Source organism: Argentina silus (genome assembly GCF_951799395.1).
Source record: "Argentina silus genome assembly, chromosome: 19".
NCBI classification, from domain to species: Eukaryota; Metazoa; Chordata; class Actinopteri; order Argentiniformes; family Argentinidae; genus Argentina; species Argentina silus.
In genome coordinates this window covers 5,098,065-5,110,564 of record NC_139673.1, presented here as the reverse complement: position 1 = coordinate 5,110,564, position 12,500 = coordinate 5,098,065, and the positions used below count along the sequence as shown (strand labels likewise).

The following is a 12,500-nucleotide window of genomic DNA, read 5'->3' as shown; positions in this document are numbered from 1 at the left end:
TGTGTGTGTGGGGCGAGGGTGTGTGTGTGTGTGTGTGTGTGTGTGTGTGTGTGTGTGTGTGTGTGTGTGTGTGTAGGTGTGTGTGTGTGTGTGTAGGTGTGTGTGGTGGGGTGTGTGTGTGTGGGGGGGGGGGGGGTGTGTGTGTGTAGGTGTGTGTGTGTGTGTGGGGGGGGTGTGTGTGTGTGTGTGTGTAGGTGTGTGTAGGTGTGTGTGTGTCTGGGTGTGTGTGTGTGTGTGTAGGTGTGTGTAGCTGTGTGTGTGGGTGTGTGTAGATGTGTGTGGGGTGAGTGGGTGAGGGTGGGGCGGGCGGGGGGGGGGGGGGTGAAGGTGTGGGGGGGGGGGGGTGAGAGAGGGATACAGAGAGAGGTGCAACACCACCTGGGATGCACACTTCCCTCCCCGGGGCAATTCCTCTAAATGCTAGGATGCTGCGAAAAAAACAACAAGCAAACGAAGGCAATCAGGTCAGACAGAGGCAGCTTTAGTTTGTTTTCCTTCCGCAACAATTAACGTTGATAAATTGCTCGGGTAATAAATCAGCGGGGAGGGGAAATCCACCCAAAAAAAAGAAGCTGTTTCTTCACGATTCTGTCTCAAGTGAGTGAACGAGGTGCTTACGTGCACGATGACAAACGGGCCTCTGAGAAGTGAGAAATGAATTCCGACCTGTCTGCGATGTCGCCGCCGTGTCACAGTTCAACTCCTGAGTCTCCTGTGTGATTGCTCAGCCTCTCTGTGTTGTGTAACGGTTAACAGGCTTCCTGATTCCCCTTAAGAACCCATTCTGGAATAGAATTCTCTATTCAGAGCAGATTGTACCCCTTCTTTTTCTGATGACCATTTCTTGCCGCCTTTGTGAGCATCGCAACATCGCAATCCTGTTTCCCACTGCTCATTCTTCTGAACTTTATTCACAGATTCTCTCTCTCTCTCTCTCTGTCTCTCTATCTCTCTTTCTCTCCCACTCTCTCTCTCTCTCTCTCTCTGTCTCTCTCTCTCTCTCTCTGTCTCTCTCTGTATGTCCTTCTCTCCCACTCTCTCTTTCCCTCTCCCTCTCTCTCCATCTTTCTCTCTCTCTCTCTCTCTCTCCCTCCCATTCCCTCTCTCTCTCTCTCTCTCTCTCTCTTCCCAGAGGGGATAGACTCTGACTGTTTTGCGGCCAAGTTAAACTGTCAGCCGTATGTCACCTCCACATTGTCTCGGTGCCACACTGGCAGATGGCCTCTCATCACTGCCCATGCATCCCTCTGTTCTGTATATAAGGGCCTCTGTCTGTCTCTGTCTGTCTGTCTGTCTTTCTGTCTGTCTGTCTGTCTGTCTGTCTGTCTGCACCTTTACAGCTAATTTCCAGCTAATCAACAGCGGGAGCGGGAGCCTCATCTGTGCCAGTTGGGACTGTGCCGTAAGAGAGAGTTAACAGGGCAGATGAATGCGGCGTGGTGCTGCTTGGCATGGCTTGGCTCAGCTCAGCTCAGCTCTGCTTCCCTCTCCTCTGTCTCTCTGCCCTGGTTTCACTCGCTGTGCTGCCGAGTCCTCTGGTCTGCCCTGTCCTCTGCATTCCTGTGTGATCGTCAACGGGACACAAGCGGTTTTTACCGGGGTTGGCCCGGGCCTAAAGCAGGACGGAACATCACCACACATAACACGGCGGAGTTCAGAACGTCAGCCCAGACATCGCGCATAACAATGATGCCCTTCAATCACACTCCGTTCTGGAGCCCTGCTTACTGAAATCCTCAGAGGCTCATCAAAAGCAATAGTCTACAGTGCTTCCACACACCTCTCTCCATCACTAAAGAGACCGGCGGCCACTACGATGACTGGCCGAGTCTGCCCATTGGTTGCCGGGGCTCCGTCACCTGATTTCTCTCTGGGCTGGGGCCCTAGAGACAGAAACAGATGTGCTCTCCCATGCATCCGCCAGGCAATGGGCAACTGGATGGCACGACATGGCCACCTGTCCCGTCCCCGAAGCTGGAGGGATTGTCCATTATGGTATTAACTTCACACTGAAAAGCAGAGTGGATTGTTACAGGAGCAGATTCCATTGACACACAATGAGCTAAAAGGCCTAGTCTAGTGTTCACTCTGAGAAAAAAAGGGTTTCAAAAGGGTTCTTCATTTGTCCCTATAGGGGAACCCTTCAAAGAACTCTTATGGGGTTCCATTTAGAACCCTCTGTGAAAAGGGTTGTATGTAGAACCCAAAAAGGGGTTTACATCTAACCCAAAAGAGTTCTACATTGAACCCAAAAGGCTTCTTCAAACGGTTCCCCTATGGAGACAAATGAAGAACCCTTTTAGAACCCTGAAGAGTGTAGTGTAGCAGAGGTGGTTTGGAGCCACACTCTTGTGACGAGGTAGCCTACGGTAGCCAACTTTTAAGAGTAGACAGAAGTAGAGAGGTTGGACCTACAACGGAAGCTACACCTCCATGTCTCAGACTGGCAATGAAGGTAGCCTCCAGAGCATGTCTAATCACCCAAGCATGTAAACAGGAAGAGAAATAGGAAAGCCCACACACTCTTAAATATTTAACGCAATTTATCTTGGTAATGTTTCTCCAGTCAAGCCTGTCTGGAGGGTTGTCTGGCTGTCTGGCTAGAGTTGGTGGAGGGGAGGATTCCGGAGGTGGTGGAAGGGAGGATGCTGGATGAGGTAGGAGGAGAGGATTTTGGAGGTGGTGGAGAGGAGGATTCTGGGCGCTGTGGGGGGTAGGACCGTGGGCTAGTGCCCCATGGGGTACGGACGGGGGTCCGTGTCGTGTGTGTCGGCCCAGCCCCCTGTGGGGCTGATGGCCCTGGTTCTGGCTCCACATGCTGATCCGTGATCTGCGGTGGGGCCGGGCCAGCTGTTCAGCCTACTTGGCAGCGGTGCACCTCCAAAGGAGGGCAGCAGACGAGATGGAGACGGAGAGCTGAGCTGGATGCATGTCTAGAGCTCTCCCCTCTAGTCAAACAGCAACTCTGCTCCCACAGAGTGAGTCATGCAACCACTATTTTCTCCGGCACAACTTTTTTTACAGCTGTCGAGGCTGTCTCACACCCCTGTCGACCCCTCCAGGTTTGAGGGGTTCAGGGCTTTCATGATTTTTTCCAAAACTCACGTACTTTCCAACACAGGCTTAAATGTCACACAGTGTAAAAGAAAGACTGGTCTCTTTCTCTCTCTCTCTCTCTCTCTCTCTCTCTCTCTCTCTCTCTCTCTCTCTCCCTCTTTCTCTCATTGCACAGGGGTCACTACAGTCCCTCTCGGGAGGTCTTCCCCTCTCTCTGTCTCTCTGTCTCTCTGTGTCTGTCTCCATCTCTCTCTCTCTCTCTACCCCCTCCCTCTCTCTCTCTCTCCCTCTCTCTCTCTCTCATTACATGGGGGCCTCTACAGCCTCTGCCTCCCTCTCCGGGTGTCTCCCTCTCCCTCTCTCTCTGACCACAGACGGTGGGCCATGTGGCAGCCTGGCAGCTCTGCTCATTACGGCCCACTGAGGAGTACTGCAGGCCGGCCTTCACAGCCAGCTGCCAGGACTGACCCTTCCCTTCACTTCTCTTCCCTCCCCTTTCCTTCCCTTCCCTCCCCTTCCCTTCCCCGCACCGGGGAGCCAGGGAGCCAGGGAGCCAGCGAGTCAGGGAGTCAGGGAGACAGGGAGGCAGGGAGCCAGGGAGCCAGGGAGGCAGGGAGTCAGGGAGTCAGGGAGACAGGGAGACAGGGAGCCATGCACAGCCTCCCACACAGGCTCACAGGCCCACAAGCCCAAAGCAACACTACAGGAGGTGAAGGTAGGAGGTGGACACCTGCCTGAATCTGGCCTCATTTACGGCTGAAACTGGGCTAGCTGAGCAGCACTGACTGGCCAAAAAAAAAAAGTTTTGAAACATCGCGAACAAAATCCCCAACTTCTAGCAGGGTGCACGGGCACTGTGCCAGCGTCACTCACCTTCTCCTGGTACTGCCGGCGCGACGAGTCCAGAGACTGAATGAGGGCGGTGGCGTGACCCACGAACATGGCGTAGCAGGTGGCGCCCACGATCATGCTGAGGATAGTCAGCCACACGTCCGTCATGCCCACCGGAGGGTACATGCCGTACCCAATACACAGCATGTGGCTCATGGCTTTGAAGAGGGCGTAGGAGTACTGCTGGCCCCATGTGTCATTCTGCATGGGGGGGAAGAGAGAGGGCGTGAAAGAGAGGGGTTGAGAGAGAAGGGGTGAGGGAGAGAGGGGGGGGGGGGGGGAGAGAGGGAGAGAGAGGAGGAGAGGGACACTGTGACATGGGGCACTGTTCTCTCTTTCTCTGCCAGACGAGTGTGTGTGTGGTAGAGGACACCAGTGAAAAGGTCAGTGAGCACTCAGACTCGCCAGAGTCTTGCTCTACACACGAGAGAGAGAGAGAGAGAGAGAGAGAGAGAGAGAGAGAGAGGCAGATGTCCTCCTCATGGTGTGTCAGAACAGGGACAGGAACACTTGGTTCCACCAATGCGATGCACAGTAATACACTCCTCTAAATGCAAATACTAGAAGAAGAAAAACTGTTTGGCCTTTCCTGCACATCAAGGAGAAACAGAGAATGAATGAATGAGTCTGAAACACAAGTCTGAGACACAAGAGGCCTGCGAGGCAAAAAGTAGGTCAGCTATTTAGAAAAATGTGATTTTTCTGTGAGTTTTCTCGTTTGTAGATAAATTGCCCTATTCCTTCGGATCGCTGTGGTAGCCCACGCGGAATCAATATGGGCTCTCTCCCGAGGTGACATGTCCAAATTGCTTTCAAACTCATTTCCACCGGGGGGGGTGGGGGTTTGGGGGGAGGGTGGGGGGGGGGGGGGGAACTAAGAGATAGCAATGTTATTAGTGCCACCTAAAAAGGTAAGAAATGATGACCCACTAAGATAATAGGACAGCTAACTTTAAGGAGAGACAAGAGTCGCTGTGTCAGCATCCTCTTATAATCCTAATCTGTGTCAAACCTCTCCTTGTAGGATAGTAAAATAGCTGACAATAAAACACATTACAATATGCCCTAGGACCTGTCCATCAAGTGTTTTATCTCTGTCTAATTAGTCTAGTAAGCTACTATGTCACATTGAAGATCGTCCTTCTATGTAATGCGATTAATTAGCCAACGTTTACTCTGTGAAACAAAACAAAATCTGTTGGATGTTAATGAAAGGGCGCTCATTTTAGCAGCTCGGGGGGGGTTGAAACCATGTGTAATTTCGACCAATGAAATCCAGGCCTAAACGCTGTGTAGTGTTTTGTGGTGTTACAGTCTATGCATCTTCAACGCATCACTGGGGAGCATTATAGATTTGCTGACATCACTTTTTAATTTGTTCATTTTTGTCCAGCACCTGATAATTGGATGTGTGTATTTTTTTTTTCTCCTTTTTCCAGGTTGTGGCCTGAAAGAGCAGACAGACAGGCTGTCCCCGAGAGCAGACAGACGGGCTGTCCCCGAGAGCAGACAGACGGGCTGTCCCCGAGAGCAGACAGACAGGCTGTCCCCGAGAGCAGACAGACAGGCAGGCAGACAAACAGGCAGACAGACAGGCTGCCATGCCAAAGGTCTCAGGTGCTGTTCCGCTATCACTGGCTGTCTGTCTTTTTAAAGGTCTAATTAGAATTTGATGTGATTGTTTTTTGTGTGTGTTTTTTTTTTTTTTTTTTGTCAGGAATGGAGCGTTCACACACAGATCCCAGATTTAATCCTCTTTTGAGGGCTGAGAGGTGCCGTGAGCCTCACAACAAATCCTCATTATGAATCAGCTCTCTCCAGAGAGGGCCCCTGGCTCATTTGTAACATGCCAGGTTACTGTTCGCCCAACCGCCGATTCAGAGTTCACACCTCAGGTATCTCACGGTCCAGCTGTATAACCGCAAAGAGAACTCAATTACAGAGGAGAGAGGGCGGTTATTACCAGACGCCGGGCTTTACAGTGACTCTTCCCAGAGACACGGTTGGCAGCGGCGCAGCTAACAATGCGGTGGAATTAAAGTGTGTTGCGAGCGCTCACTGGAAAATTGTCAATACTTGACCAGTATTGGATAAGGGCTTTTCTGTCCTCATGTGAAAAAAATCATTATTTCACACGAGGCCTCAGTGCCTCTCATGTTCAGACTGTGGGTGACCAAAACAATGGTAGAGAGCCCGAAATAAACGGGGGGGAAAAGCAGCAAATTGAATAAATGTGGGCGGACAATAAAAAAAAAAAACGACATTTGAGTTCGGCAGGGGACATGGTAGATATGCAAGAAGACATCGTTTCCCATGATGCTTAGAAGGCTTAGAGCAGTAATTACAGAGACAGAGCGATGCGATAACACTCTAATCTGATGTAGACAGACTTGGGGGGGGGGGGGGGGGGCGACACTTACCACCATCTTGTTTTTGGAGACCCAGCAGTCCGGGGGGAAGTCCTGCAGCATAGGCACCAGGAACTGCAGACACCCATCCCAGTGGCACAGCAGCAGCATCATGCCAATCAGGTTGACTATCCTCACCATGGCACTGGCAAGGTCATAGGTCATGTGAAAGATCTATAACAAGAAGAAACTTGCGTGTTAGGGGGGCGGGCACGTGTGTGCCGATTGACAAAACTGTGAACCAATCTGGATTACAAACAGAGATAATTTCCCACGGGAGCTGCCTGCTTCTTTTTTGTTGCCTAATTTCTAGGTCTTGTAGTCTCTGTTCTCTTAAGCCACAAGGTCAAGGCCAAGCAGTGGATTTGCCGTGTTAGAAATGCAATACTGTTGGGTCGGTCCATCACGCTTGGCTTTAATCTGTGTTCCATTCTAGGCCACAGTGTTAGGGTTAAGGTTAGGGTTAGGGTTAGGGTTAGGGTTAGGGTTAATCTGATACACTGGCCAGCACAGGGCCTTGAACGTAACTCACCGACCATCGGCTGTGATGCAACACCTGCGCTTGTTAAATTTGTTTTGTGTTTTTTGATTTCGCTAGCTAATGGTCTACAGTCACACTGGGGGGGGTCGCCTGGGAGTAGGGGGGGGGTAAGGAGGAGGAAGGGGCTTGATTGAATCACTCTAATCAACCACTTAGGTAACCACAGAAATAGAAAGAGGATCGAGGGACAGACCAGGCAGGCGTGTTCCTGCAGAGTGAGTGAAAAACACACACACACACACACACACACACACACACACACACACACACACACACGCATGCATACACACACACACACACACACACACACACACACACACACACACAGGCAGGCGGGCGAGTGAGGTTGGTTAGCCTAATCCTAATGATAAATGTACTCATAAGGAGCTCCAGGATGTCGGCACTGCTGGTGTGGATTCTAATGGCCTCAACAATTGAAAGCCACTTAATCCCATTGAGAGCCACAGTGTGCACAGCGCTAACTGCTCCTCTCCTTATTAAAAGCCACTCAGCGCTGTTTAAAAGCTTACGGCTGAGTAGGGGGATATTCCACACCCACACACCACCCCTACCCCACCCCACCCCACCCCCTTTGTTATGGGACGCAGGGAGGAGGAGGGCGTGAAGCCACATACATCATCCACAGTCCACAGTCACTCTCTTCACATTCTTCCTGACCCTCACTCGTACTCAGAAATGGCTCCTAAAGCTGGCACTAGCTTCCTGCCTATTACTGGCACTAGCTTCCTGCCTATTACTGGGACTAGCATCCTGGCTATTACCGGGACTAGCATCCTAGCTATTACTGGGACTAGCATCCTTGCTATCACTGGGTAGCATCCTGGCTATTACTGGGACTAGCATCCTAGCTATTACTGGGACTAGCATCCTTGCTATTACTGGGACTAGCATCCTTGCTATTACTGGGACTAACATCCTTGCTATTACTGGGACTAGCATCCTGGCTATTACTGGGACTAGCATCCTGGCTGTTACTGGGACTAGCATCCTGGCTGTTACTGGGACTAGCATCCTGGCTATTACTGGGACTAGCATCCTATCTATTACTGGGACTAGCATCCTGGCTGTTACTGGGACTAGCATCCTGGCTGTTACTGGGACTAGCATCCTTGCTATTACTGGGACTAGCATCCTGGCTATTACTGGGACTAGCTTCCTGCCTATTACTGGGACTAGCATCCTGCCTATTACTGGGACTAGCTTCCTGCCTATTACTGGGACTAGCATCCTGGCTGTTACTGGGACTAGCATCCTTGCTATTACTGGGACTAGCATCCTTGCTATTACTGGGACTAGCATCCTTGCTATTACTGGGACTAGCATCCTGGCTGTTACTGGGACTAGCATCCTTGCTATTACTGGGACTAGCATCCTTGCTATTACTGGGACTAGCATCCTGGCTGTTACTGGGACTAGCATCCTTGCTATTACTGGGACTAGCATCCTGGCTCTTACTGGGACTAGCATCCTGGCTGTTACTGGGACTAGCATCCTTGCTATTACTGGGACTAGCATCCTTGCTATTACTGGGACTAGCATCCTGGCTATTACTGGGACAGTGTGGGTGCTGCTGTCTGTGCCATCGAGTTAGATCAACTCAGCCAAAGGGGGCCAAAAGTGCCCGGGAGGGACTGTGCCCTGGTGTTTGGGGAAGGGGGAAGCGCTAGCCTCCGTCAGACAGAGTGGCAAGAGAAGAAATTCCGACTCATGCTCTCTCCCTCTCTCTCTCCCTCCCTCCCTCCCTCTCTCTCTCTCTCTGGGCTCTTGTTCATAGTGTTTAGCCCCGGGCGCATTTACATCATCTGAGCCTAGCCAATCGCCCGGCTGCGCCTTTCTCACTCAATCTACCACTCACTTCTTCTCCTGCATCGTCACCCCTCGCTCTCCACAGCTGCACCAGCAAACACAAGGCGGTATTTGTTTTTAAAGAGCCACTTCTGCCTTCGTACACGGTAATGCATATGTTATCTAATATGAGGCAATATCTTGTTATGTTGGTTTTCTCGCCGGAACTAAATGGCATTCCATAAGATGAAAGAGTTATGAAATCTCGCTGCAGTGAAATGAATAAATCATGAACTACCCCATACTGACTTCCACATTGAGATTGATATCTCCATCGTTTGTAATATTGTATTTCCAAGCAACGGGGGGGGTGGGGGGGTGTGTGTGTGAGTGGTGGGGGGGTGAGTTTTATGAGAGTGTGTTTGCATCAATTTGCATTGCACTAAATAACTAAACAGGTAACATATTCCAAAGTACAGTACTAATTTCCTGACTATAAAAAATTGATAGGCATAAAATATACAACGTGAAAGCCCACCGTGTCTTAAGTCAACACATTGAATTAATTATAATTTTACATTTCCCATTTGAGGTTCTTATGTAATGGAAATGCTAATATTACACTTGTCCTCTGGCTATCTGGAGGGGTAGAATAAACATTTGTCAAGCTGTTAGGGTTAAGAGGGTTCCTGTACTATCTGTCTACTGTACTGCCCTGGGAAGGTAGAAATCGGAGGACAGGTGAAGGTAGAAATCAGAGGATGGCCTCATTGTAATGCATGGAATGGAATGAGGAATACCATTCCTATGTACCAATCTCAATACCATTCCTCATTCCATACCATGCATTACAATTAGGCCATCCTCTAATTTCTACCTCCACCAGCCTCCCCCTGGTGGATTGTGAGTAAGTGGGTTAGATGGTCGTGATAAACTAATAGGTGTATTAATCATACAAAAAGCTAACTGTCCAAACTTAATCCCCATACCTGTAGAAGTTGCACCTGCCCTTAAAGGATTTCTACACTGAAAGAAGAGTAATGCCCCATGTGACCTGCCAGAATAATGCCATGCAAATCTGGCAGATAGAGCTGGAGCAGCTTTAAACAGTGTATTTCAAAGGGGGGAAGTGATTGCCATATCTTTTCTCTCAGCCTACAGTCAATTCAAATGAATTCCGGCAAAGCAAGAACAGACTGCCTCTCAATTACCCCGAAAATATTCAGGCGAAATGGACAAAAATCTGTTCTGATATAGGGTTATTACAGGGTCATTATTTTGAGTCTAAGAAATGACGCCGCTTTATCATGCATGGATATCTTTCTTTCTTTCTCTCTCCCTCTCTCTCTCTTTCTATATATATATATATATATATATTAAAGAAAAATTCAAAATGCAGAATGAATGCAGCAGATCAGTTAATCTCAGTTTAAAATAAACAAGCAAGCACCCAAACACGCACACGCACACGCACACGCACACGCACACGCACACACACACACACACACACACACTCCTGCAGAGTACACTGCATTACATTAAGGATGATGGATTGCCGGTCTCTTTCTTTTAATTGATAGGGACGTACAATAAGCCTGGCTGCATTGCTATCAGAGTAAACAAGGGAGCCTTTGATTGATGAGGGCACGGAGACACTCTCCACAAAGGTATCTTAAGGGCAGGGGTTCGCACATTGTCAATCATGTTAACCTCATCACTGCTCTCAATAGACCTGGGTCTGCTTTCTCTGTTCCATCTGAAACATGGGGGTTTACCACCTCAATGCCCTCATATCAAATAAGGTTAATAACCAAGGAGTCAGGCTATCGATGGAAATGACTACATTATTACAAGTAACAAATTATCAGATTATTTAATTATTTTGAGTCTGCAACGTTAAAAGAAATTAACTAGTGCTCAAGCTTTATGTCTTAAGTCTTAAAGATGATAGAGTAGTGCATTATAATTGATATTAAATACCTATTATTTACGATCGCCTCTACGAGGTGTTTCATTCAGTGCAGTAACCATAAAGTATACCAGATTAATTTCAGGGAGGGATTTACATTTTGTCTTCTAGAGGAAAAGTACAGTAAGTATTGGAAAGAGAAAGTTAGTTGGAAATCTGCCACCTCTCGTGAAATTCAGTTTGAACTTTCAAACAACAACATCCTCCCTAATGACAATGTAACCCTCACGAAATGGACTTGCAGTGTCGGACATTAGCTGCTGTGTTTCTGCATGCGCACACGATTCGAAGAGGCGGCCACCAGAGACAAGAAAGGCGAAACTCTGTGAGACCGAGGAGCCGCTGAGACAGTTCTCAGACAGATGGAGAGGAGAAGAGCGTCGTCCAGGTGAGAGAATAGCTGCATATGTCCCTGAGTGCTGCTTGTGGTCTAGCCAGGCACAGCTCAATGTAGAGATATGATGAGGCATCTGGTGTTTGCTGTCCATGTTGCTAATGATGATGAATGCTTGGCAACGTTCGTCGGCACGGAATCCAAGAAAATCATTCACTCACATTGTTTCAATGATGAGTTCCACTTTCAGTCCCCTCACCCCCTCTCTCTGATTTTGGTTTGGCTTCGAGACTCCTCAGTGTCTGTTCAATGGGCTATACAAAATAGAGGTGGGGGGGGGGCTTGTTTAAGGTGTCTAAATTAAACCGAATGACAAAATGTCAGACTCGTGCACAGCGTAATGGTGAACAAGTGTAATGGGAGCAGTTTAGATTAAAAAGTGGGGGTGAGAGCGGGCCGCAGGGGGCACTCTTCCATCATCTGTCTAAACAAGCCTGGGGGGCTTTGAGTCGAGCCACTAATTCAGCTTCCTACCGAGCAATATCGATGGGTGTATGCCGGATTACACATTTTTATGTAATAGTCTTTTAAGGTGCCCTGCTGTGGGTATTAATAACACACAAGGCACATTCACCAGTCTTGAGGAGCTGTCACTGTTGCTGGCAAGCCGCATTGTGAGCTCAATAATACCCCATTAAACCCTTTCTTCGTGCCTTTCTTATCTCTGAAAGAGCAGCCCTTGGCCCACGTATCAGGGTCACCAAGCGGGGGTCTCATTGGTGGATTTGCTGTATTTACATATTTTTGTGCCGATTTATTGGGCGGAAATGAAAGGAAGTTTGCTCCCTCGCGACCCGCCGGGCTGCAGCACCACGTGGTTCGCTCCTTATCGGAGCACCTTGGGATTTCGGTGACATATCGGATCGTTCCCCCCTCTCTGTCATGCACACAGTCAGTTGGGCAGCAAAGCCATCAATCTTAACCGCCCCAGATGCCAATATTAATAGAGATGGACTCCCTGCCTCCACGCTATAAACAAACACAGATGGTATTGCTCCTAAAGCTCCTGACACCAAGATCAAACGCTATATAATTGTCTGTCATGTCGGAAATTTTCCAACCCCGCTAATGTTATTACTCCTCATTGGAATAATGTATTTAGGATGTCCTCTCTCCATGTTGAGAAAGGGGCACGGGTTAAGAAAAAAATAATCATGTGGTCAAGGGCTTGGTGCTCCTTTGACTTTTAAACTATTCCCCTCATTAAGGCCCCTCAGTGATTGCCACCCAAAATGCCTCCGCACCCCCGTGCTAAAAACTCAGCTTATTCTGACCACCATCGGAGGACAGTGATGTTGCCGGCATCTGGTGCGAGGGCCACTCTCAGGGATTAGTCATTTGTGCACCGGTTTGAGTTTGATTTAATAACACGCTGACTAATTTCATTCAAGTCACTGGTTTGCCTGTGACGACTCCGATGAGGAGAATATCCGG

General features: G+C 49.0%; 1 protein-coding gene across 1 annotated transcript in view; it reads right to left on the bottom strand.

Annotated features, from left to right (window-relative positions):
* The window catches only part of hcn4 (hyperpolarization activated cyclic nucleotide-gated potassium channel 4), a gene marked incomplete at both ends in the record, with an annotated part of 56,143 nt that overhangs the window by 21,548 nt on the left and 22,095 nt on the right, over nucleotides 1-12,500 (bottom strand). Inside the window, 2 exons of the mRNA XM_083690842.1 lie at nucleotides 3,931-4,149; nucleotides 6,369-6,530. Of these exons, the coding sequence (XP_083546968.1) occupies nucleotides 3,931-4,149; nucleotides 6,369-6,530 (381 nt within the window). The remainder of the gene's footprint in view (nucleotides 1-3,930; nucleotides 4,150-6,368; nucleotides 6,531-12,500) is intronic.